This window comes from Sinohyriopsis cumingii, chromosome 19, assembly GCF_028554795.1.
Source record: "Sinohyriopsis cumingii isolate HCF-2022 chromosome 19, ASM2855479v2, whole genome shotgun sequence".
NCBI lineage: Eukaryota > Metazoa > Mollusca > Bivalvia > Unionida > Unionidae > Sinohyriopsis > Sinohyriopsis cumingii.
This window is the reverse complement of record NC_142979.1, coordinates 28,965,835-28,993,257: the sequence shown is the minus strand read 5'-3', so window position 1 is coordinate 28,993,257 and position 27,423 is coordinate 28,965,835. Positions and strand designations below refer to the sequence as shown.

The window sequence follows — 27,423 nt, the reverse complement described above, 5'->3', positions numbered from 1 at the left end:
CAGTTTCGCATTTTCCATAGGGTTAGGATTTTAAAGAAAAAGAATTTCCCCGGCTTTCCTCACTGGTTATACTGGCTATTTAAAAAAGACTTTGTATATCTTAGGTATAATTAAAAGAACCTTTAATTCCGTTTATTTTGGTGTATGATTGATGGGTGTACTATGGGTTATAGAGTATGCAGCTTGACCTTACTTCAAATGTGCACCTTTCAAAAAAGTGCTAGCTCTACTTGGTCATTTTCACTTCCTGAACTTCAGAGGTAAATTGTATAAAAAAAGAGCCGATAACTTTTTTTACATTTTATATATTTGGTAATTCATTCATTGCACTTTGAGAAGCTGGTATTGTCTAGTCTGGCAAAATTCATTTTCCCTATTTTAATAGCTGCTATGTATAGTGTACTTTAGACTGATTCAGGCTGATTTTTTAACACAAGGGAGCAGTCATTTTAGTTAGCAGTGTGCTTAAATCATGTAAAATTTCCAAAAGTACAATATCCAAAGAAATATCATCCACATTACATTACTGTAGCATATAGGTATGCCAACATTCTCTCCATTGTGCATGTTTTAAATGCAAACTACTTCACTTTACATACGTCACTCTCTCTAAAGTACATATTAATTGGTGAGAGCCCCCTTAATGAAGTGATCTTGCATCTGCTTGACTGAGATCATTGCATATTAATGAAGTGATCTTGTATCTGCTTGACTGAGATCATTGCATATTAATGAAGTGATATTGTGTCTGCTTGACTGAGATCATTGCATATTAATGAAGTGATCTTGTATCTGCTTGACTGAGATCATTGCATATTAATGAAGTGATCTTGTATCTGCTTGACTGAGATCATTGCATATTAATGAAGTGATCTTGTATATGTTTGACTGAGATCATTGCATATTAATGAAGTGATCTTGTATCTGCTTGACTGAGATCATTGCATATTAAAGAAGTGATCTTGTATCTGCTTGACTAAGATTGTTGCCTGTCTGGAGGCAGTATTTTTAATCTGTTTTTATCACATGTGAAATATTTCTTTATCATTCAAATCTCAGACAAGTTTGATTATAACTGAGATTGACAGATATTAATGAAGTGATCATGCATCTGAATGGCTGTGCCTATTGCCTCCCTGTAGACCATATTTCTGATTTGTTTTTATCAGACTGTGACCAAAATCTCACATTTTCTATCGTGAGCAAGAACTTCAAATATGACTGAGGTTATCTTACATCAGGTTGACTGAACTTTATAAATACCACGAGAGACTGTAGTTCTGATCGATTTTGAATAAACTTTTAAAGAAAACAGGACTTTTGGCCAAATAAAAAAATATGTGTGGTTCTGATTACATACAAAAAAGTAGGTAAGTCAGTACAACCTCTTTTTTTACTTTCTTGGTTTAAAGAAAACAGAACTTTTTTTTACTTTTTTGATCTGGACAGATTTAAATGAAGCATAAACTGGAAAATTAACATCATTCACATTCTGAATTCCCAAAATTCTTTTTCTTTTTTCCTGAAACTTTTTTCCAGAAAAAGGCAGGGGGTGGGGTCAGCAAGAAAAAATGGGTTAGTTGGGTAACCAGAACCACACATGCTTTTTTAGTTGGCCTCATCAAGATATGAGATAGGTTGTGAGCAAGATCAACACATATTGAGGAGACAATCTTGCATCTGATTGGCTGAACTCTGAACTTTTCATCACAGTATTGACTAAACTGATCAATCATTGAACTCTTAAGGCACTATGATAATGATGCATTATGAATATTGAGTGGGTGAAAGATCTGAAGAAACATTTGATTAGATATGTTGATGTTAGGGATGCTATACAATTGCAGGCTATTATATACTATATGCAACACTAATTAAGTATCAACATTTCTTTACAGTTATAAATCTTTGTTTGCAAGTAATTTTATTTTTTATTTAATATTGATTTTGCTGCAGTAAGACCAGATTTTGTGTAGAATTCATGTCTAAGTTTATGTATTTTTTTCCACTGAATTATTTCAAAATCTTTTCCACATTTGAAATTTTTAAATATTTGGAAGCAAATTATATATATTTGGTGAAATAGAGTTCGACACTTGCTAGTATTACCTTGTTAAAGTGCCTGTGTCATTTATATGTTATTACCTGCATTGTGCATATTTGATGGCATTTCATAGATCCATTGTCACGACTATTATATTATTTTAAATTTGTAATTTGCATCTTTTAAGTTAAAAAATATATCCAGTGATGCACTTTGACTGAGTTGTCAAGAGAACATTTGATGTACCTCAATACCCCTGTAATGACCAAGATATTGGTGATTTGTTCAATTTAGGGGTACACTTGCCATTTAGAGTAGAAAAATGTCCCTTGGGATCACTCAGGTACAAAACTGTTTGCACCAATATGCTTTTCTCATGAAACACTTTCAGATTTAATATCCAAGAGAAAAAATCCATGTCCTTTTAAGAAAATAAAACATTTGGAATTATAATTTCAGTTTGTGTGAAAGCCACTTGACTCGTTAGATCACGGATTAAAGATTCAGAAGTAAATGTTGAAAAATGAATGATTTTGATTATGAGCATGGGACTATGCATATTAATTGTGTCTTTAGCTTTAGAAATAATTTTTATCGTACTGTTTGCTTTCGTACACGAGATAAAATAAACATCATATAAAGTTTGAGAGTTTATATAGGTTGTGCTTTTAGAATAGTACATGAGCCTGTGTAGGGACATGGTCAGTGGTTAAGTTATGCAAGTCAGAGGAGTGATATTAGACCCACTTGGGCCTCATGATGTATTTAACCCAGTTTTTTTGTCTGGCACTGTTATATAGTGTCTAGAAACTGTTTTTATTCATTTTGTAGATACCACTCATTGCAGATAAAGGTTAGGTCTCATTGATCTACTTTGGATGCTTCCATAATTCCTATAAATGTTTGCAGTTTTCCCGACACTGTTGTATGTACAGTCATTAAACCTGATGGATATATTCATTTTGGAGGGTCCTACTCACTATGAGCAAGAGTAGGTCACAGTGACTGACTTTTCATGTTCAAATGATTACATTTAGATTTTACATTCAGCTTTTTTTTTTCCTGCCACTGTTTTGCAGTGGGCATAAGTCAGTGAGAGGAACCTACTTTTTTACTCTAATGACTACAGGTTTTTAGCTCTATTGGTCATAGACCAGAAGAGTATATGGGATCATCTGATGTCAGTCTGTCCATTAGCACAAGTCTGTTATTGCTACTCCACTTAAACTACTGGGATGCTTGCCACAAAACATTGGACACACATTCATCTCATTGTCTAGATGGTCCTGAATGAAAATGGTGCCACTCAGGCATCCAATATGGACACCACGATGGTCATTGTGAAAATCATTGTGTTGCTACTCCTCCAGAATGGATGGTCATTTCAACATGGGTTTTTTGCTTAAAGACTTCTTGTGATGTCTAACTGGTCACAAATGAAAATTGTGCAGATCTGATATCCACTATGGCCACTGTAGCAGCCATCTTGATAATCTTGTTTTTGCTACTCCTGATAAATGGAAATTCACATTGACATGGGGTTTTCATCAGAAGACTTTTCATATTGTTTAATTTGTCCTGTTTGAAAATTGTGCCAATCTGATGTCACATTTGGCTGTCATAGCAGCAATTTTGAAAATTGTTATCGCTTGTCCTCTGAATAGGTAATTATATCAACATGGAGTTTTCACCAAAAGACTTCTTATAATGTCTCGATGGGGGTATATGAAAATAATAATGATCTGAATATGGCCACCACAATGACCATCTTGATAGTTTTATTATTGCTATGTTTCCTATATGGCTGGTCATATTGACATCCGGCTTTTACCAAAATACTTTTGATGATGTGTAATTATTCCTAAATGAAAATGGTGCCAGTCTACTATCCAATATGGCCACCATGGATCTTGTTATTGTTACACCTCAAAAAAAAGTTGTATCAGCATGAGGCTATCACCAGAAGACTTCTTATAATGTCTTCTTGATCCTAAATTAAAATGGTGCTGATCTGGTATCCAGTGCCATCACTATGATGGCTGTTCTGAAACCCTTGTTAGAGCTACTACTCTTAAATGGAAAGTCATTTTGACATTGGATTTTGATCAAATGACTTTTTAACTCATTAAACCCTGGAGGTTTTTGTCATTTTCACCTGACATGTGAGTAGGAAACATTTTGGGGGCTATTTCTGAATACATCCTAATACATCGACTTCCAAGAGATTTCCGGTTGACCTAATGTCTAGTTGTATTAGAAACATCGTTATTCATTGGTTATTTCACTTGTGCATGAGCAGAAGGGTAAAAGTTGTAGTTCTCTTTTATTTTTTTATTATTTATTTTTCTGCTTAACAGACCCATAATTTTCGTATCCAGACCACTTTTTATTTGAAATGCTCATCTTATCCTACCTTTTGCAAAGGTTCACCTGTCAATGTGCAATTCAGACAGGTCTGCCTTAGATCTGAGGCCAAAAAGTCTAAAATCCAGACAAAATTGGATTCCGACCATGGGCGAATTTTTAGTGGTAAAAAATTGGGTCCAAAAAATAATGTTTTTCCTACTGTATTTTGCAGTGCAACTAGAAAGTACAGATTATTTGGTATCATTATAGAGCTACATCTGTCTACCTTTCTATAATACCACCCACTTGTAGTGTATCTTAAGTGACGTTGACACTACAGACCTCAGAAGTAGGTTACTACCTCCTGATGCATAAATGAGGTGCCATGGGTTAATGAGTTAATTTGTCTAATTGGTTGTAAATGAAAATGGTGCAAACTGACCATTGTGGCTAGCTTGACAATATTGTATCTCTGCTTCTTCCAAATGGATGGCTATAGCGACAAGGATTTTTCACCGGTAGACTTCTTATGATACCAAGTTGGTCCTAGTTGTACATCCAGGATAACTGGCACAACAACTGTCTTAAAAATCATGTTGTCATTACTCACCCAGAATGGCTGATCATTATGAAATTGTTTTTTCTCCAAAAGACATTATGGTGTCTACTTTGTCCTAAATAAAAATGGTGCCAAGTTGACATCCAGTATGTGCACCAAAGCAACTAATTTGAAAATCTTACCATTGAAGAATATTAGAGATGATTTCAACACTCAGCAGTTAAAAGGAAGAAATGGTCTTATCTTTTTTCCTGGAAATGCTTTTCGTCTTGTAGAAAGGATTTATTGATTTGCTTTAAAAAGTAATGAATTTTAGCCCGCAGATGGGCCTCGCCTATCCAGGTCCGTTAGTGTTTAAATGGGACAAAAAACCCGACCTGCACAATTTTATTATAAATAGAAGGATATTTAGTAGTTTGTATATATAATCTATCCCGACTATTTGTTTCTTTACATCTATTGTATTTGCACAAACATTTCATACAAAATATTGTCCTGTATTCTGAGATGAAACGAAAAGAATCTGCCCCGAATTTGTTAGCTCCCTTCCATACAAACAGGATGTGACGTCATTTGAGACGATTAACGTATAAGAATTGTATTCAATTTGTACAGTGAAATGTCAGGTAGAAACAGGATGGTTCAATGCGCAGCTCTAAATTGTGTAAATAATATCAGTTCTGGAGCAGTCCTCAATTATTTTACTCTTTTTTTTTTTTTATCCATCTTTGAAAAGTAAGAAATTATCTACCAAATGAAACAACTTTAAAGAAATGTTTACGCTTTTTCATTCAATGTTTCCAACATCAATTTATTATGCACGTTTGATTTTGTATGTAACTGCATCAGATGAATATGCATTTTTCTTCCACACTTACATTCAAGTCTGTTTTCCACTCATTGTATAATAAACCCCTCCTTCCCATTCTGCATTCATCTTGTTTGTGTAATGTCGATAATAGAAAAATAAATCACTTATAATTGAAAGTCTTTGTATAAACTCGTTAGATTTCTTATAACTACATGCACCGGAACACCACGATACAATTTTTTAAACAAATGTTACTGTTAACTTTCTTGATTGATAAATCTATTATGCTGACATTATTCATTAATGTGGTAATTACTCTCAAACTCAGACCAGGCTGATTCGGTACAAATCGCTGACTGATTCAGCCCATATATCTGGCTGACTCTTCAAACTTCCAAGCTGATTCGGACTATGTGAAATGTTATTCAGTTTAGTCCAGGATTTAAATGTGACATTTAAATTTGTTTTTAAAGATGGTCTTCTTATTATGTCCCAAGTACGTTGAGCAGTTCAAATATGCATTTAAAGTAACAAAATCCCATTAGTACACGTGATCATGTTATTGTTATATATAATAAAATAACGTGATCCTGTTTATTGTGCATCGGCAATTTAGTAGTGAAATATTTTTTAAACTTCTCGTTCAACTTTAAATAATTTGTTTTATTGAGAAATAATAAAATTGCGAACACTGACAAAAAAGAAGAAATAAACTAAATGATGGGCCTAGTACATGTGAGCTTTCAGAAACCGTCCGAATTCTGTGCGTTAGCCATGATGTTGAACTCAATAGCTACCGGATTTCCTGAGTAGGCGTCAGTGATGCTTTTTATCGAGATCAAGTATTATTCATCAATGTTTAGCATATCTCAATGAAAAACCAGATTAAATTGTTCAGTTAGAGAGATGATACTATAACCCTTTGGATTATTGATGGTCAGCAAGAATTCAGTCGATTTCGGGTTATACAGGTCCATGCCATAAAGTTGTCTCAGGATGACTTTAGTTATTAGGTTGGAGCCCTTTCATGTATAAAACTGCAGATGTCACATCATCCTTACACCTGCTCTATTTTTCCAATTAAAGTGCATTTAATGATTTGAAGAGCAGAGCAAAAGGGATAGATACTTCTTTTTCATTAAGTACAGAAGCGGAGTTGATAAAATGGAAAAGTTGAAAAGTTGCAAATTTTATTGATTTGATAAGTTATTAAGTTGAAGAAAAACAACAATAAATAAAGCCTTAACAACCACGTGGCGACATTTCACAATTAGTATATATGATCCTTGGGGCGACTTCTCCAGGCACAGTGTGGCGACTTCTCTGACCACCATGGGGTGACTTCTCCTAACACCTGGGTTGAGTTCTCCCAGTGCGACTTCTCCATAATTCATTATCAACAATGCCATTCTGTACAGTGTCTCAAATGACGTCACACCCGCTATTTTTACAGGGGGAGGGAAGCACATTGTTCTGTTCAAGATGGATCAGGAGAGATGATCGGTTTTTTATAAATTTCTTCGTAACGAGTAAGAATAAAAGGTAAATTTTTTTTAGAAAATGAACCTTATACATATAGCAAATTATATATGAAGTTTGCATGAATTTCAGTTTTGCATGTTTGTCCTCTTTAAGGCCTACAGAGAGTTCTGGACCATAGGGTACTTCCAGTAGGAGTCTTTAGAAAAGCAGGGCGTTCAGAATATGTCATCTCAAGATGACTGTTACTGTACATTTCTGATTGTTATATATGTTTCTCTCTTTCAGTTTATGCAAAGGTCATTCCCTATATACATACATTCATGTGAGGAAAGAAAAGTTCCTCATGAACAAGATAATAATCATAGCCCAACAAGTTGCCCAGGTAAAAACCATATTGTTTGTACTCTTCCATTTTTTGTCTTTGTTCATTTTTCTTTCTATTTCTTGCAGTTTTTCTCAGTTTTTGTCGTCTCAATCCAACTCTCCCTCTCCACCCTCCCTCAGACTGTCCATTTACCTGTAAGTCTCACATTCTCTCATTTCTGCAAACATCTTTTCAGGTTTGATTTACTCTTGTTTCTTTGGCATAATCTTGTAAAGCAATATCAGTTATACTTTTTATTGAATATTAAATGCACATAACCCCTGAGATTTGAGATAGTTGCCTTCCCAAGAGTGGTCACAAAATTAACAATCACAAAACTCAACATATTTGGTTTCATTGCCTTTAATTTGCATTGAAAAAATGTAATTCAGTTAACTTGTGAGCAATTCATTTTGACTATTTACGATTCCCAATTTGTTTTGTTTCAGACAAATAATTCCATTTTTTTATATATATAGTTTTCAGTATATTAATTAATTGTTTTTAAAATTCCTATGAATTCATGTTAATATGAAATTCACATTAGGTAGTTGAAATCATGTTAGTCAGTGGATAACTGTATTAGTCTTTATCTGATACCGCAGATGCCATATTTCAGTCATCCTATCCATGAGCGTGAGGTAAATTTATCTTGCATGAAAATATATATTTAACATGGATAGGTTAGGTAAAGTGAGATTAGAGAATTTGCTATTACTAAGGATAACATCCTGTCAGATGTGGTGCCTCGAGTGGCCGAGTGGTCTAAAGCACTCTCCGTTACAGATCACTGCCATCTCACCTCTGTCTGCGTGGGTTCGAGTCTCGGATTTGGCCAATGGGGGTATGTGAGAAAGCTTGCCAGTAGCTTCTCGAGGGTCGGTGGTACTTTCCGGGGATTTCCCGGGTTCTTCCTCCACCATTAATACTGGCCGCCATGTATAGCCTATCGTGTGCTGAAAAATGGCGTTAAACCCTACAACAACAACAACTGTCTTTTAAAGATATGTTTCATGGAATTTCTATACTCCCATCATGAATATGGCTGGTGCATATAGTATTAGGATTTTTTGTCCATTCCATATGAATGTCCTCAATCTTGTGTTGGTGAGCCAACCTTTGCAGACATTTGGCAAAGTGATCTCTTCTGTATCCTTGTGTGTGTCTCATATCTGTCTGTCCATGCCCTGGATTGTCCATAGTGTTGAGGCTTTTTACTTTACTTTCATTTCAATACCAACATATCCTACTCTCTTCAGAGCTGGAATACAGTTGGGGGGCAGGGTTGATATGCTAGCCAGGACCAACCTCTTATGGCACACTACTGCCACATTGTTCCACGGACTGTGTTGAAATTTGGCAGATATTTAGACAAGATTGACAAGCACATTTCATTCTGTTGTCATTCACTGATGCACTTTTTCTGAGTTATGCCTCTTTTTCATGCTCAGTATATATTGTATATATTTTGTAGTATTTGCACATATCTAGTCTTCAATTTATATTAACTCGTATGCAGCTTATTTTACGGACTTACAGCTATTTCAAGCTTACAAAGAATTTAAAATGCATACCCAGTATTCATTGTAAGCTATTAATGTTTTCATTATTTCAAGTTTACAAAGAATTTAAAATGCATACCCAGTATTCATTGTAAGCTATTAATGTTTTCATTATTTCAAGCTTACAAAGAATTTAAAATGCATAGCCAGTATTCATTGTAAGCTATTAATGTTTTCATTATTTCAAGCTTACAAAGAATTTAAAATGCATACCCATTATTCATTGTAAGCTATTAATGTTCTCATACTTGACCATCATGATTAAAGAATAGAAAAAATGCAGCAAAGAAATGTAATATTTCCTTTTGTATAAAATGTGTGCTTATCTTTCTTTGATGAGGTCTAAGAATGTGACCGTTTCCATGTATCAACATTGGATTTCATGTAGCACAGATCTCCAGTCACACACAGGAGAGAAATTTTCACTGTAGAAATAAGATCTGCCATACATTGATACCAGAAATAACATGATCCCTATACACCGCTCCCTCGATAACTCGCGCCTGGATAACTCACGATCCCGCTTATAACGCGGTTCCGTCTTGGCTCCCGATTTTTTCCAGAGAAAATGTATCTAAAATATCTTTAAAATATGCTGAACATGAAAAAATTATGATAAGAATTGATAAATTAAACTTGATGCATTGCTCGTTTTTTCATCGAAAATGGTGATTAATACCCATAAAAATATAATCCATATTTTGAAATTTGCAAGTTCTAAATAAGAATTAATTTCAGAGATCTCGAAAATGCTTAATTACGCACGTATTTGGACGCCAGTTTTTGATCTGGGACGCAGAAAATCACTGAGGCGGGAGTCCTCCATACGCATGTAATAGGTGCACGGGAACATTCAAAGATTTGCCGGTCCTGTTTCAGCCACCTGCTTTGTGGGAAAATGTGTTGATCATTTAACTGTGTTGATATTTACAGTGACAGAATTCAGTGACTGAAAGACTCTTTGATGTACATGCATGTTGCCATTTTATAAGAGTACATAAAACAAAGAACATGATGCAGTAGCTAGGCGGCTAGTTCAAAAGCTTTGACTGGCGGCCGGGTGAGAAAATGTACTGATATTTGGTGATTGAATTCAGAGGCAGAAAGACCCAGTTTTAAAATCCTAGCGAGACCTCTGTTTCAAGATATCATATATTATGTAAGTTTTTATGATAAATAGTTGTCAGTATACTGTAAATAAACAGTCTGGTGAAATAGCAATCAATGAAAACTTCTGGTAAATGCTAACAGGTGGCAACAGAGAATGAAATAAACACCAATTAAACGTCTTCCTGTGTGAAAGTCACGTTCTAATCCTTTAATTCCGTTTCAGTGTAAACATTATAATCACAACATATTCTGTTCATTGAAAACATGAAAAGAGTCAATCAACTGTCACATCGAAACCCGTGAGTACTTCAGTGAGAACCTAATTACATGCTGGCTTTGTTTTGATCAACAACTTGAGGAAATGTTTGTTGCATTAAAAAATCGAGTACAAGAGACCTGGGGTGCTGGATTAAGGGTCTTGGAGCTGCCTTTGACGTAAGGCAAAACAGTAACAGAGACAGCGACGATGATAGTGACTTCAAAGGTTTCAGTGAAACTGATGTCATTAATGCCGAGGCTGTTTGGGAGAAATTCGTACAGACTCATGGTCCTGAGATGGGCATTTCTCGTGATGATATGGAGGAGTGGATTTGTGCTGACAATGATTGCCCCACAGCCGAATACGTGTCAGATGAAACAATAATTAATTCTATAACGAACAAATTTGCAGCAGAAGACGATTCTAACTGGAGTACCACAAGTGTTGAAAGTGATGCAGACGCAGATGTTGCACCACCTCCCCCCTCTGCACAGGAAGCAATCAAATATTTTGATATTGCCATAAGGTGGCTGGAGACCCAAAATGTTGACTACGTAAAGCTCATGCAGTTTAGAAATCTGAGGGATTTTGCTCGGCGGCAGAGAAACCAAGGAGTAACACACACACAAAAAATTAACTGATTTTTTCAAAAAGTAAATTGATATTTGTCAAGCGTGGCACAAACGGTAAGCATTAACTTGTTCTAATTTACGTTGTTTTAAATTTGTAGACCAATTAAATATGTTTGTACTGATTAACCCTTGTTTTTTTTGTTTTCCATTTTACTTCTATCACATTCAAATCTATCTATCTATCGTTTGATCGACACTTTTTCTCGAAAAGAGTCGATCTTTTGTATATAAAATAACGTCTAATTTGGATCAAACAATAAAACTAGAATGTATCCAATTCAACATAAAAATTAGTGACGTAGTACACAGTGTGTGAAGTGGTACACATATTAAGCAAACGGAAACCACGTGGAATAATGTTTTTGATGATCGCCTCAATATACTGTAATTTATCCTGAAATTAATGTTGCCCTATGAGGAAATAATAAAGTACACCGTTATGAAGAGATATTTATTCACAGTTAATCTCAGCAGGATTATAAAGTGAGTATTCAACACTATAATCTGCCTTACCCCCCCCCCCCCCCTTATTTTTCCTTTATGTCGTTTTTATAGGTCCCTCGATAACTCGCGCCTCACTTATAGTGAGGTCGATGTTTCTGGACCCCGATGTGTGCGAGTTATCGAGGGAGTGGTGTATTGATAAATTTGTGTCCTGGTACAGTAGGATCAGCCATCACAAAAACCTACTTATAAACATTACTGGCTCATAAAAGACATCATATGTGGGTTCCTTTCTTTCAGTGTGTAAAATTTGCAACGTCTGTACAAAAGGCACTTATCACTGAAGGACTAATTTTTGTTTCCATTGAGTGTTCTTTATTGACATATTTCACTGAAATTGCTCCAATTTATTTCCATTTTAGGGTATGGGCTACCTGCATGCAAAAGGAATTATTCACAAAGATCTAAAGACAAAAAACATATTTATTGACAAGGACAAGGTGGTTATATCAGACTTTGGGCTGTTTAATGTTACAAAACTATGTCATTTTAACAGGTAAGCTTTTCCTTTTTACGCATCACTATAATACATCATCACATCATTGCCTTGTATATGAATGACAGGACATAGAGATGACTTTCTCAACAGTCGCATAAATCTTGTTTAGGTGCCTTGCAAAAAAATTAAAACTCTAATTCCTTTTACATCATTGACTTTATTCAGCTGAAATTTAGGTAATATGTAAGAAAATGTATTGAATTTTGATATCCTAAAAGTTCTTGTCTAAAATATATAAAAAATTTAAAAGTGCAGTTCTCATGTTTGCACTTTTGATTACTTGATCATGCTCTTGATCATGTGTTGTAAGACCTAAAGCAAGACACTACTTTACTGTAGCCATTAAGTATACACCAACATGACAGTACTTCTACTATAGCCACTAGGTATACACCCGCTGAAGGCAGTACTGTACTGTAGCCATTAGGTATACACCAACATAACAGTACTGTACTGTAGCCATTAGTTATACACCGAAGGCATGACAGTACTGTACTGTAGCCATTAGATATACACCCAAGGCATGACAGTACTGTACTGTAGCCATTAAGTATACACCAACATAACAGTACTGTACTGTAGCCATTAGGTATACACACAAAGCATGACGGTACTGTACTGTAGTCATTAGGTAGGTATACACCCAAGGCATTACAGTACTGTACTGTAGCCATTAGGTATACACCCAAGGCATGACAGTACTGTACAGTAGTCATTAGGTATCCACCCAAAGCATGACAGTACTGCACTGTAGCCATTAGGTCTACACCCAAGGTATGACAGTACTGTACTGTAGCCATTAGGTATACACCCAAGGCATCACAGTAACTGTACTGTAGCCATTAATTATACACCCAAGGCATGACAGTACTGTACTGTAGCCACTAGGTATACACCCAAAGCAAAACTACTATACTGTAGCCATTAGGTATACACACAAAGTACTATACTTTAGCCACCAAGTATACACTCAAAGCAAGACAGTACTCAGGGTTTGCACACTACCTTGAAAAGTACTTGAAATTCAGTTCATCCTTGAAAAGTACATGAAATAAGCCTTGGTCCTTGAAAAAAATATAAAATTAATAGACAAGCAAATGTACTAAAGTTTCTTTTCATATCATTACATCATGTAATCGAAATAAAACTGTTTGCTATTGGTGGTTTACAATACATGACCAATCAGATATTTATAATTGTGTGCAGACATGATTATTGAGCATTAAAAAGTGTGCAAATCTTTTCCAATGATCATTCTTGGATTTATTTCCTCAGGCAGCAGTACATCTTTTTGCTTTAAATAATGGGGAATCAGCTGTTCAAACTCTCAAAACTTAAGATAAAGAAAAATATACACAAAAATGGTTACCATTTGTTCTTATTGTACATCCAAGCTTCTGATTTTCGGCATACGATCTAAAATTCAGAAGTCTGCTGGAAGTCTATCATTGACTTTTTCATCATCATGACTAAACTTTGGGCGTAAATTACGTAAAGGCTGCTTTCTACACAATGTACTTACATCTTGGTGTAAATGTACCTGTAAAATTTAGACAAGCAATAATGCGACAGTAGATATAAGAATTTAAATGCAGCAACACACACAATACTTTTATGACAGACAATTTTAAAATGCCGTATGAATGCAACAAATTTTAGTGTAGAATTTAAAGAAAAGATTGTGACTATTCTACTTTGACTACATTTTATCCATCCATTGTATTTTGTTCTTCGTATGATGATTTGTGACTGTCATACAAGCAGACTCTGATCTTCAGTAGTTGTAGTGTAGTTGAAGTGAAGAATTTAAAAAACTGTTGAACCTAGTGTACCTTATTTGCAATGTAATCTATAGGGGGGAGGGTGTTCTTCATATAAAGATCTAAATTCATTTGTTTTTCTTAGAAATAAAGTGTCATTATTCTCCTAAAATTTTTTATATTTTTTATTCTCTGTTATAAAGTCTCAAACCTGTTGCACAAATATCAGGAAGCCCCTTTGTCAGGAAATTACAACATTGTCACTAATCCTTTAAATGGCCATTGATAAATATACCTTAAGTGCACTGGGCTTTGGGGTCCTTGAAAAATATTGGATAAAGTCCTTGAATTTTGTCATACCAAAGGTGTGTGAACCCTGGTACTGTACTGTAGTCATTAGTCATAAACCCAACTGTAGCCATTAGGTATACACCTAGCATGCCAGAATTTATGATCCTGTAAGAGAATTTTGGTTTTATTATGCCCCCAATACTGTGATATCAGAAGAGATGTATTGATTTGCTGCTGTCTGTCAGTGAGTCTATATGTCTGTCATAAATCAATTTTAGCACAAAAGCACATAGACTATTGGACTTGGAGCCATTAAATTTTACACATATTATCATGGACAGAATAGATGACATGATTAGATTTTCAGGCCATTTATACAGTTATTCAGTTCTTGAACTTTTGCACTTCTTCACCAAAATCGATCTTAGCAAAAGTAAGCAAAAACCAGTTGAGGTAGGCAGATAATTTTGTTCTCATTTGTATTCACATGTAGATGACCTGATTAATTTTCAGATGATTAAAGTATTTTTTTAATTTTTCTGCAAGTTGTTGAGATGTTTGGACCAATTTTAAGAAAAGCCTTGTTAACAGTTTCATTTTAAGTAAAGACCACTTGAGGTAGACAACTGAAATTTGACACGCATATTTGTGCTCATATTTAGATGAGACCTGCTTAGATTTTTAAGTCATTATAATTTTTAAAATTGTTTATGAAATTATTCCTTTCGTAAAATAAAATGCATTATGAGCACAATTAGGAAAAATCATGGGATATGCTAATGACATTTTGTATGAACTGCATGAATAGATTTTCATGGAATAATAGCAGTTTTTCACATTTTATGCAGTTTTTAGCTCATCAGGTCATAGACCTGAAAAGCTTATGGGATGGCCTGTTGTTTGCAGTCATTATTTATCTTATCAAGCTTGTTATCTCTACTCTTCCTAAACTTCTTGGAGGATTGCCATGAAACGTGCACACATTTATCCCATGGTCTAGTTGGTCCTCAGTGAAAATGGTGGCTCTTGGATACCCATTGTGGCCATCTTGAAAATCTTGTTAAAACTACTTCTCCTATATGGATGCTTGTATGAATTGTGGTTTTCACTTAAAGAGACTTAATTTGATGTCTACATGGTCTCAAATGAAAATGGTACTTGTCTGTCATCCAAAATGACCACAGTGGTAGCCATCTTGAAGATCTTGTTATCATTAGTACTGAATACAAAGTCATGTTCACGTGGGGCTTTCCCCAAAAGACTTTTTTTGACATCTACATGGTCCTTAATGAATAATGTGGCCAATCACATGTCCAATAATACTCCAAAGCAACCATCTTGAAAATCTGTTGTTGCTCCTTAGGAATGGATAGTCGTGACAACACGGGGTTTTCAAAGAAGACTTCTTGTGGCATCTGTTTGATCTTATATTAAAATGTTACTCCTCACATGTCCAGTATAGCCACCACAGCAGCCACTTCTGTCAATATCTTGTTGTCACTACTCCTGAATTTATGGTCATAATCAACATGGGCTTTTTCCTAAAAGACTTTTTGTGATGTCTATTCCTAAATGAAAATGGTGCCACTCAGAAATCCAATATGGCCACCACAGTGGGTGTCTTGAAAATCTTGTTATCACTACATCTCCTGAAAGGATGATTGTGTCAGCATGGAGTTTTCACTAAAAGATGGCTTATGATGTCTAGTTAGTTTTAAATGAAAAGGGTGCCGATTTGACCTCCAATGACCATCGCTACATTTACTAGGTGGCTGCTCATACTTAAAAGACTTATTATGGTGCATAGTTGGTCCTAAATGGAAACTGTGCACTTTTGATATCCAATATGAGTACCATAGCAGACATCTTGAAAATCTTATTGTTTTTCCTTCAAAATGTGAAGTCTTACCAACATGAGGTTTTCACCAGAAGTTTTGCATAATGTCTAGATGGTACTGAATTAAAATCGTATTGATCTGACATATGGACACCAGGGTGTCCATCTTGAAAGTCTTGTATCGCTAGAATGGAATTTCATTTTTGCATGGGGTTTTCACAAGAAATTCTTGTTTTTGTTTTAGTACCATTTCTCAGCACAGGATAGGCTATACATGGTGGCCAGTATAATTGGTGGAGGAAGAACCTGGAAAGTCCTGTGAAGAACTACCGACCCATGGATGTCACTGGCAACTTTCTCACATACCCACACTGGCCAAGCCTGAGACTCAAATCTGCGTAGGCAGAGGTGAGATGGCGGTGATTGGTAAAGGCAAGCGCTTTTGACCACTTGGCCATCTGGGGACCCTTCAAAAGAAGAGTTCTTATGTTTTCTAGATGGTCCTAAATGGCAATGATGCAAATTGACTTTCAATATGGCTACCATTGTGACAATCTTGACAATATTATTTCTGCTCCTCTCAAATGAATGACTACATCAACTTGGGTATTCTTCTTAATACAAAAAATGCTCATGACACCTCTTGATCCTAAATGAAAATGGTGCCATTCACACTTCCAGTATGATGGTCACAGCAGCTAATTTGAAAATATTGTTAGCGAAGAAGAATATTGAACATGGTTTCAGCAGTTAAAGGAAGAAATTGTCTTGTTCTCATGGAAATTCTTTCAGGTCAGTAGAGCATCAGTCCCTTTGATGGACTTTGTTTTTAATTATTTTTATGCTTGTTATGTCACTCAATTTGTTATCCTATTAACAAATGGTTGTATGTTAGTGTGCCAGAAAAGTTGTGTCAGAGTAATAAAAACACATAAAAATAAACTTAACATGTAGAAAAATAATTAGTACAAATGCATCGTTTACTATTGGCATTTGAGTTCTACAGCACAGGCATGCAATTCATAAATGTGGATATGTGAGGATGAAAGAGTATGCTGTAAAATGTATCCTTTCCCTCCAATTATTTGATTTTTATTTTGTCACCATAGGAGGACGGATGAACTCCAAATTCCCCCTGGATGGTTGTGCTATCTCTCACCAGAAATCATTCGCTCCCTGCAGGCAGGGAGTACTTATGGAAAAAGTGATCTCCCTTTTACAGAGAAATCAGATGTATATGCATTTGGGTACAGTACATTACTCTATAGAGTTTTTCTCCATTATTCAATCTGTCTAAATGTTATTGCCAATATTGTAGTCAGTGTTATGCATTCAGGCAGCTAATTCTAATAATTGATTTAACTTTACATAATTTTTTACATAATAAACTGAATATTCTGTTTTCCAATAGTACATAATTAAGCATGTTGGGTGTATTTTGTTTCATACAGTTGCTGTTAATGCTTGGTTTTTTATGTGTTTAGAAGTGACAATATATTGTTTCATGCAAGTTTAGTTTAAAAGTTATTTGTAGTAATTTGCTTTTTTACTGTATTAATTTTTAAAAGTTTATTTACTCTTTCATTCTGTCTGTCTCACCCAATCATGCATTTTTATGATTTTGCATGCAGTACCTTTATCTTTTATTTTAAATACCGTTTGACAGAATTTTATAATCTCCATCTTTTAGATTCTGTCTTGTTGTACTTGTGCTTACATTTATTTGGAATGGTTTATCTACCTGAAGTTTATTTTGTGATTCTTGTTAAATTTGTCAATTTTACTTTTATTTGGCACCATGTAGCCACTGTTGTACTGAGGTGCTGTTAAACAGTACACACACACACACACACACACACACACATGCACACACGCACACACTTACCCTTTCTTGTCCATATATGTGTCGGTACAAATTATTTTAAAATTTTCCATATACAGCTAAAGTACATTATAGCTTGGATCCTTATGACAAATAAAATTTCGGAAAATCATGAAATAATTTTAATCATTTGCTTTGGAGACTCTAGATAAGAGAGTGGTTCCTCAACTTGTTTCATAATTTCAGGTAAGATTCTGTATTCACATGATATTGGCAAATTTTAGTTGCAGAGTTAATATACACCGTATGTTAATAATATTAAGTCACAGATGTAGGTCTGTTTTCAGAGAGATGAAAACACCATGTTAACATTTCCTCTATTAGTGACCAATGTTGTTTTTTTTTAAGTAGTATAGATGAGCTTTGCTTCTTTTCTTGGTAAGTATTTTAAATAGAAAGTATGTAAAGACACATTTTCAGTTCTCTGCTTTATCGGTCTTTCAAAGGTTGCATTGTATTCTTTTTTATTTTACAGCACTGTGTGGTATGAGTTGCTTACTGGGGAATGGCCGTTCAAGAACTTTCCTCCAGAATGCATAATCTGGAAAGTTGGTCGTGGTGTGAAACAGTCTTTAGGGAATATTGTCGGTTCCAGAGATGTGAAGGTATGTACAGAATAAATCATAAAGTTTCTATTTCCTTCTTATTTTTTATGTCAAGTAAATTACTTTGCTTAAGATAGTTTTAGCGTTACTCGTCATAGACCAGTTTGTTGGTTGGTTTTAATGGCACTTTTAACACATTATTGGTTTATCATTATGAGGAAATTCAGTGCAGTTGGAATAGTTTATGGAACTTTTTCAAAAAACTTTCTTTTAAAATGCCAGTTCTCTTTCCATTTCTGTCTCTCTCCCTCTCTTTATCTCTCTCTCATACAAATTTAAAGCATGGGAAGTAACCCATTATATTAAATGTTACAAACCATGAGTTTGGGATATTCTTCTTTACTGATCTCATTCATGTTAGGAAACAAGCTCAGCTACCTCCCAACTGCATAAAGAAATATGATATAGATGAAGAGAAGAACTCCTGCCCATTGCCTTCTCTTACCACTGCTAGGTGGCTGCCCATCAAATACATGTTTGCCAGTTTTAAGTTTTCACTTGGGTGCAATCGACATTGTACCACATTGCCTCTTGTTATCAGTGAAAATTGGCTTGAATTCAGCCCTTCTTCTAAAAGGTCATTACAACATTGATACTTAATGTATTTGCATTTTAATCAGCATTTGCCTATGCAGCATGTATTTTTTCACTTGTTAATCAAGAAGTGTGTTTCTGTTATAAATGAACTTTTATGGGTTGTTTTTGCCATGATTTTTGTCACTCTTGTAATTTCAGTTAAACAGTGATGACCAAACGTGTGATTTGCAAGAGATTTAAAGTCACCAAGGATACATATGATATGTACCTTGCATCCACTTAGTGTTCATCTGCTTCACCATGCAGTGTCTGTGCTAAATGGCCACACGGAATATGGTCCATTGATCTGTGCAAAAGCTTGAAAAGAAAGAGAAATCGGTGAAAACAGAGTCAGTTGAGAGAACTATTTGGCACCTCAACCCAAATATGTCATCAGTATTGAGACATCATGATGGTTTCTCCCTTCCCATTTGCAAGATTATGTGTACTATGCCCCCAGAGACAGGTACATCAGTTTCACTTAGAGGATCTGTGTGCGATGAATTTGGCTATTTTGCACTAACTGCAGATGCTGTTAGAATCACAAATATCACAAATGTGGAGAATTGTACAGGAAATACACTCATAATTTGCTCGTACTTTTTTTCTCCTTTTTCACATCTCTTCAATACAAGCTTCGAGTTGACAAGAGATTGTTCTCCCATTATAAGGCAGCCTAGTGAATGTTAGTCCCCTTGTATGTTTCAGCTGTTGACCAGTTAGTCTACCTGGCCAGTTGTTCTCACCTTTTGATTGGCAATGAGAGGTCCACTACAGCAGCTGCTGATGCTACATACTGGCCTGACATGCTTTTAAATGCAGTATCATATGGTCATACATTAAACATGTCCACCCATTTCACCCCCAATACAGTCCAACAGCTGTCTGATGTGATGACCATTCATTCATCTGTCCAGAATGTTTTGTTTTCTGGCCACCCTACAGCTGTCCATACTAACAAGACAAGCCATGTAGCTTACCCAGCTTCCATTTCAACCAGCAGGCTTATTGTTCATGGCATATCGAGTGGATAGATACCATGGTGAACATAGGGATCATGGTATGGCCTCATCCGTGTTGTCACAATTGATTTATATGGACATGAAAGGTATACCTGAGGACAGCTCACACAGCTGGTGTGGGAACAACCTCAATCAAAATTGGCTTACTCCAGCTTCATCAGTGAGCACAGAGTTTTACCTCAATCAAAATTGGCTTACTCCAGCTTCATCAGTGAGCACAGAGTTTTACCTCAATCAAAATTGGCTTACTCCAGCTTCATCAGTGAGCACAGAGTTTTACCTCAATCAAAATTGGCTTACTCCAGCTTCATCAGTGAGCACAGAGTTTTACCTCAAAACACTCATTGATAGAACCATCTTGAGTGTAGTCCAGTTCTAACTGGTTAGATCTAAAATAGATGGGAATGTACACCCATCCTTCTGGCTACTGCTGCAGTCAGTGAAGATTAAAGAAATTGTGTGGTCTTTCCTGCAAGATCAAAAAAAACCAGCAATTTGAACACTTTATTTTCAGAGAGCTGGTTACTTTTGTTTTGTCCTGCATGGATACTCTTCTTCCTGGCAACTAGAGTCCAGAGGAAAAAAATCACTTTATATCAGCCTTTAAGAAATGAAGGGTGGTTTCCTTTCTGGGAGGGATCAGCTCTTTAGTAGGGTAATTCTCATAATGACTCACAACTTAACTTCTTTGATCAACCTCCTCTGCTGAGGGAGGGGTGTCATTGTGACCATATCACTCAGCCAATGCATTTGTGGTCTGACATTTCTTATGCTGTTATTCCCAGCTAGAGATCATGGTAAGATCAGGAACATTCCCGGCAAGTGCAGTGTTTTAGCCAATTCGCTGTTGAGAAGAGGCAGACTCATCTCATCAAATGGTCTGTTCATTCATATGTTTTTGGGGGCCCAGGGTGGGTGGGTGGCCAGCAGCACTCACCAGTCATAAACCTTTTTGTGCTCAGGAACCACAAGCTGCCCACCATCATCTCTCTAGCCTTGGATTCTGAAGCCTGACCCATACACACTCAGTCATTCAGTTGGACAGTTGATAGGGTGACTACTGAGGATAATACAGAAAATGAGGGGACAGGGATCTTGATAGCCTCTGTCAGATTGGATAAATATTGGGTGAACAATCTGCTCAGGCTAGTGATAGACATCCCCATGGAAAATCTCTTTGATGCTCAACCTGTTTCAGGAGCCCCAGTCGTAGGTGTTTTATCCCTGCCCAGAATGACTTTGTCTTCTTGCATGGCATTTGTGAGGAGAGTCTTGTGTTGAAAGGAATTGGAACCTTCAGTCATGGAGGGAACCTTGTGAGCTAGGGACCCTTCACTTCAATAATGTATATGGAAAAGTGGCAGATTCTCAGGGACTTGTCCAGGGACAACAATATTGTCTCTTTGAGTGCCATGATCTCTTAACTGAGTCAACTTTTTTCTTTGGCTTTTGAGGAGAAAAAGATATCTCCTGTTAAAATCATATGCTACTGCCCCATAAGCTCCAACACATCCAGGTATTATGTTAGAGGTGTTATAGGCCACAGTAAGGACCTATCAGACCTCCTGTCCAATTTTCACATGAATCAATCCAGATCATTTTACCTTGTTTACTAACTGAGTCTTTCTTGAGTTTTGACTTGATGCAACTCTGATAAATGTGAAACTTTTACCAGAACTTCACATCATACAGATAAAACATTTAAGTCAAAGATATTGTAGAAGTAATTGGCTGAAATGCACACTTGACCTTGTTGAGTTTCTGTCTCTGAAATTATATTCACAGATAAAACTTTAGTCAGATGGGTCCATTGACTGGCTCATTCGGCTACTGGACTTAGTTGATGTCAGCACAACCTCCACACAGGCAAGGGTTTCATCTCATTTTGTTTTCAGTATGAAAATGTAATTTGTTTCTTTTATCTGTGAATTGACATCACATTACCCAACTGTCATTTGTTCTGCCTTCATGTTAGGAGAGCAGTTTATCTTTCATATAGGGACCTCTGCCATTTTGTCCCTCAGAGAATACCCATGGTAGGGGTCAGATACTCATGCATTTCCTCCTATTACCCATTTTCATAATGTTAATGTGAAAGGAGAAGATTTTTGATGGAGAAAGTACAGTCATTATTAAATTATGTTTCCCAGAGAATTCTCATCCGATCACATTACAGTAGTCCCCATCTTGAACAGCCCCCCTGACCAGTGGCCACCCGCTCCTTACGGCCAGAATCCGTTGGCACCGACGAGTTTGTGTTCAAAAGTACCCCTCGCGAAAGGCCACCCGGCTAACGCGACCAGTGGCCAGCATATTAGTGCAAAATTATAAAATTTACCCCTCACAAGCGGCCGCATTTTATATGAATATGTATCCAGAACCAGTATTTTATTCATGACGTGTGTTAAGTAATCTGATTTCTGTTTCCTGATGTCAGGTTTTCTTTACTGAAAGAAGTGTTGAATAAAGTACATTTACCACCAAGGTTAATATTATATCATTTACGCCTCACGAGAAGCCAAATTTATTCCATAAAAACCGAGAAAGACTCAAATTTTAATCCATACAAAAGGGTACGTACATGTAATCCAATTAGCCTTACTGCTGTGTTATCATAAGATGTCCGGTTTAGTCACTCTGATAATTGTTAAGATTACAATTATTGAACAGTAGTAACAGTTGAGAAGTGGCAGTATCGATGTACAATACCCAAGTCAGCAGGAAAATAGTTTAATAGCCTTTATGGTTTCCCTTAGTAAGATGTTGAGCTTGTTCAGTTTGGTAATCAGTGGCTATTGCTGCTGACAATAATTGTCAAAATTACGAATCCTAGCGGCCACGAGGTCAAATCTGCGTGATGTTAATGGTACATATCGAAGCCGTTTTGGCTTCTCTCACTTAGTTTCAAGAAATGTATAAAAACAATAGGGTACCAGACTGCGACTAACGAATCACGTGACAAGATCACTTCCTTTAAAAACACACGGCAATTTGTTTAGATGCATACAAAATTGTTTCATCAGTATTGTAGTTGGCAACATGAATAACTTACTGCAAAAAGATCAACATGTCATCGAGGAAAATAAAAATTCTCAGTTTAGAAGAGAACGTGAAAGTAATTCAACTGACGGCGGGGGGGGCGAGGTCGTCGAGGATCCTTGCACAAAACTAAGGTCGGGAAGACTAGGATAAACAATATCATGAAAGATAATGAAACAATTTTGCAGAAGTGGAAAGGTGAAATGGATGGAGAAAGGAAGATAGTTTGGGCCAGGAGACGTTTGTATCCTGATTTGAAAGACAAGAAAAAGCAAAAAGTTTGTCAGTTGAATTGGGATATGACGACTTTACCGCAAATATGAAGTAACGGATGGTTGCACATATTTCAAGTGCGACACAATATCAAGTGTTCTGTCATTAGCGGCGAATCAGCTGATGTTAATAATGAAGTTGTCGAAGATTGGAACAAAAGACTAAACGATATATGCAGGGGATATGACAGCAAGGATATTTTTAATGTGACAAGACTGGTTTGTTTTTTAGACTGTTACCAACAAAGTGACAGATGATGTGAACTGTAACATAATTATAAAGACAGTTTTAAAACTATATCAATGATTATTCATAGCATTCTTTTGAAAATGATGACAAAGTTTGTTTTACATTTATTTCACATCATGCATGTGATTTTTTAATTAAAATATTAAATATTTAAAATTAAATGTACATGTGACTTTTTTCATATGTATTTACTATTCGCATTTGTCATCCCCCTCTAGAAAGGCCACCCGCATTATAAGGCCACTTCCCTGCTGCATTAGGGGTGGCCTTATAAGAGGGGGACTACTGTACTGTTAACCTCTGTCATAACCTTCACACAAATAGAGGGGCCCCCGAGTGGCCGAGTGGTCTAAAGCGCTCTCCGTTACGGATCACTGCCATCTCACCTCTGTCTGCGTGGGTTCAAGTCTTGGATTCGCTAATGTGGGTATGTGAGAAGGCTTCTCGTGGGTCGGTGGTTCTTTCCGGGGTTTTCCCGGGTTCTTCCTCCACCATTAATACTGGCCGCCATGTATAGCCTATCATGTGCTGAAAAATGGCGTTAAACCCAACAACAACAACAACTACAACTTCACACAAATAGGAACATCCTTGTCGATATACACCTGAGCTTAAACTGGTAAGCATCCATATGTTGGGTTGCCACCTTGTTTTGGTTAGTGGAGGTAATAGGTAAAAGTTTCTGAACTTTTCTGTATGGTATATAGATTTGGAAGACATTTTTTGTTTGTTTTCGTCTTCCTTGGTGGTTTGGTTTGGCATGGTAGCAGAGCTTAATTCCTAATGTGAATGTGATTAGGTAAGTGTTCTTGGAGAAAAAAATTTCAGTGGACCTGTTTACAGAAATTAGCAAAATAAGGCACCTTAGAGATTAAAAGAAACAATTTGTAATTTATAACTATTAAGTATCAGATAAAAATGTTGTTTGAGAAAACGTACAACTGCAGGCAAGCATAAACTATGTGCAGTGTTGTAATTAAAGATCAGAATTTCTTTACACAATAATATATCCCAGTTTGCAATTAATAGCTTTTTTTATCTTCTAAAATTATATTTGCTCCAATGAGAACATATTTCTTTGTTCAAAACCATATCTAAGTTTATAAATGTCATAAACCTTTCAGAGTTCTGGCTTAAAATAAAAATAATAACCCCATGCGATTTTTCTCTTAAAACATTTATGATTTAATTACCATTGCATTCCATTAAGAAATCCATGGGCAAAGAAATAAATGGTGAATTATAATTTAAATTTGTGTGAAAGACAGGGTTTCTGCAGACCACAAATTAGTACTTCACCTATGAACTTAATTTTTACAGATCTTGGATGACGTTAGTTATGGGCAAGAAGCCGTACATATTAAAAATTAAATTTTACAGGATTTTTACATCTTTACATCATGTATTTTAACTTTGTACTTAATTATATCTTTATTTGGAAGGATTTATTTATCTTCCTAATTTTTGTGCAATTTTTACATTTTTGGAACATAACCTTTGGTTGGAGCAACATAGTTATAGTGTGACCCCGCTATAGCGCGCTCTGTTATAATGCAAATTCGGATATAACATGGTTGTGGCATGGCTCCCGAAATTTTATATACAGTAAAACCTGTCTTGAGAGACCACTGCTATGAGAGACCGCCTGTCTTGAGAGACCAGGTTCTCCATGTACAGATTTAGAGATTATATAGTGTTATAACCTGTTATGAGAGACCACCTGTCATGAGAGACCATTATGTTTTGGCAGAAGGGGTGGTCTTTCAAGACAGGTTCCACTGTACATGTATTTTTCTTGTGCAAAAAAAATATAAAAAAATTAAAAAGTAAGAAAAAAACGTAAAAAGTTGCTTATCATTTTGGGGAAGAGATGGTGTATGAATAATACAAGACGATCGTGGCTTGGCTCCTGAAATTTTATATGTATTTTTCTAGTACACGAAAAAGTATATTTTTTTTCTTCTTAAAAGTAAGAAGAAGAAAAACGCATAAAAAGTTTATTCTAGGATCGTGTAGGTCTTCACCAATGTCGCAAACTTGGATTGTTTTTCCTTATTGGCTGCAAAACATACCATGTGGCTTTTTTATTTGTTGGTGACATTGTTGACTGTTTAAACTTTTATATACAACCATTGGTTTGGAGTGCAGAAATTCAGAGGCCCCATGAAAGGAAGCCGCAAACTGGATATAAAATGCATTGAAATTTATCAATTGTTACATAAACAAATTCTTTGTCCATACTGACAAACCATCTAAACAGTGCATTGTTATATCATAATCCGCTTATCTTGACATCTAGCATGAGTTTTGTATGTTGTGAAATATCCGATTTTTTTGTTGTTGACATTTCTGGTAACAGAGATCAACCTGACGAGGCATTGTTTCGTAATCTATCTTTCATCGGATTTTCGGCCGCTCGCTAGTAATTAATATATTTACAAAGACTGACATTTGTATGTGGATGGTAAGTAAAATTCCTCTTCGTTTCACTCAGAATTAAATTCTTCAGAACGCTCATGTTTTCTGTAATAATCCCTGTCATTAGAACACCTGCATGTCTATCGTCCGTTGACCCTTTGTTAATTTTCGGACGCATGCGTGGAAGGCAGCATCACACTGCTGCCACAAATGTAAAAACAATATTTAAAAAAATAACAATTCTTACTTATTGGTTTATTCAGTAGGCATTGAGGGACAGTAACTAGAATAGTCTAAATGATGGCCATATGAAATGGGCATTCATTTGATTCTCCAAAGCTGTCCTTTAGCGGTGACTTCAATAGCGCATGCAGCCTTCATCAAAGAAAGCCGACTACAATCTTTCAATAACAGCAAAGAACTTTTCTTCAAAGGAAGTCAGTACCAAACTTAAATAAAAGTGATGGAATTTGATGGATTTTTGCATTTTCCAACGTGACTGGAACACGTTAACTGTGCTGTGAAAGTTTCCTTTTTGTAGGGAAAATGTTTATGCCAACGGCAGCTTAAAACGCAAACTAACTTTTACCGACTTGGAACGTACTTTAAAGTAAATGTGCTTCGTCATTCATTATGTGATTGTGCTATGTTTTTCCACTGAATTCAGACCAATATGATCTGTTACAAAATTAATTAATATTTTAAAGCTGTGTGTGCATATTTTCGATGGAATCACTTGTATTGTGGATTCAATGTATATGATAAGGTTCGCAGGTGAGTACACGGTATTGATACTCTATTCATGCTATACATTAGACATTTATATGTAAACAGGATTCACGTATATGTACCAATTCATGGTTCTCTAAATAAAGTAAACTATTATATTATTATGTCTTCTCTGTTTTCACTACAGGTGTATTTCTCATTTAATATGCATCAATTCAAGATGGTAACTGTGCCGACGAAGCACATATTTTACCGCCCGCATTTATTACCCAAACCTCCCCCAATTTTTTTTTTTGGTGGGGGGGTACATTTTCTTCAGCTAACTGACTTGGTTGCATATGACACGGTTCGGTATATAACGCAGTCGGGTTTTATGGCTCCCAACTACCATGTTATAGTGGGGTCACACTGTACTTGTATGCTAAAACAAAAATTGCCATAAAACACTACATCTTCAAATAAACACATATGAAAAATGCTTTTATATTTTGGACAGAATTCTTTCTAGGCTATAATAAGTAGGTCAGATTGACACAATATAAAATTGTTGGAGATAGTTTATATGGTTTG

At 35.8% G+C, this 27,423-nt stretch overlaps 1 protein-coding gene across 4 annotated transcripts in view; it reads left to right on the top strand.

Moving 5' to 3' along the window:
- LOC149775342 (kinase suppressor of Ras 1-like) overlaps nucleotides 1–27,423 on the top strand; it is a 120,366-nt gene that overhangs the window by 76,353 nt on the left and 16,590 nt on the right. For all 4 annotated transcript variants that reach the window (XM_089943817.1, XM_089943816.1, XM_089943815.1 and 1 more), the window contains 4 exons: nucleotides 7,528–7,624; nucleotides 12,036–12,169; nucleotides 17,170–17,307; nucleotides 18,418–18,547. In XM_089943817.1, the coding sequence (XP_089799943.1) occupies nucleotides 7,528–7,624; nucleotides 12,036–12,169; nucleotides 17,170–17,307; nucleotides 18,418–18,547 (499 nt within the window). The remainder of the gene's footprint in view (nucleotides 1–7,527; nucleotides 7,625–12,035; nucleotides 12,170–17,169; nucleotides 17,308–18,417; nucleotides 18,548–27,423) is intronic.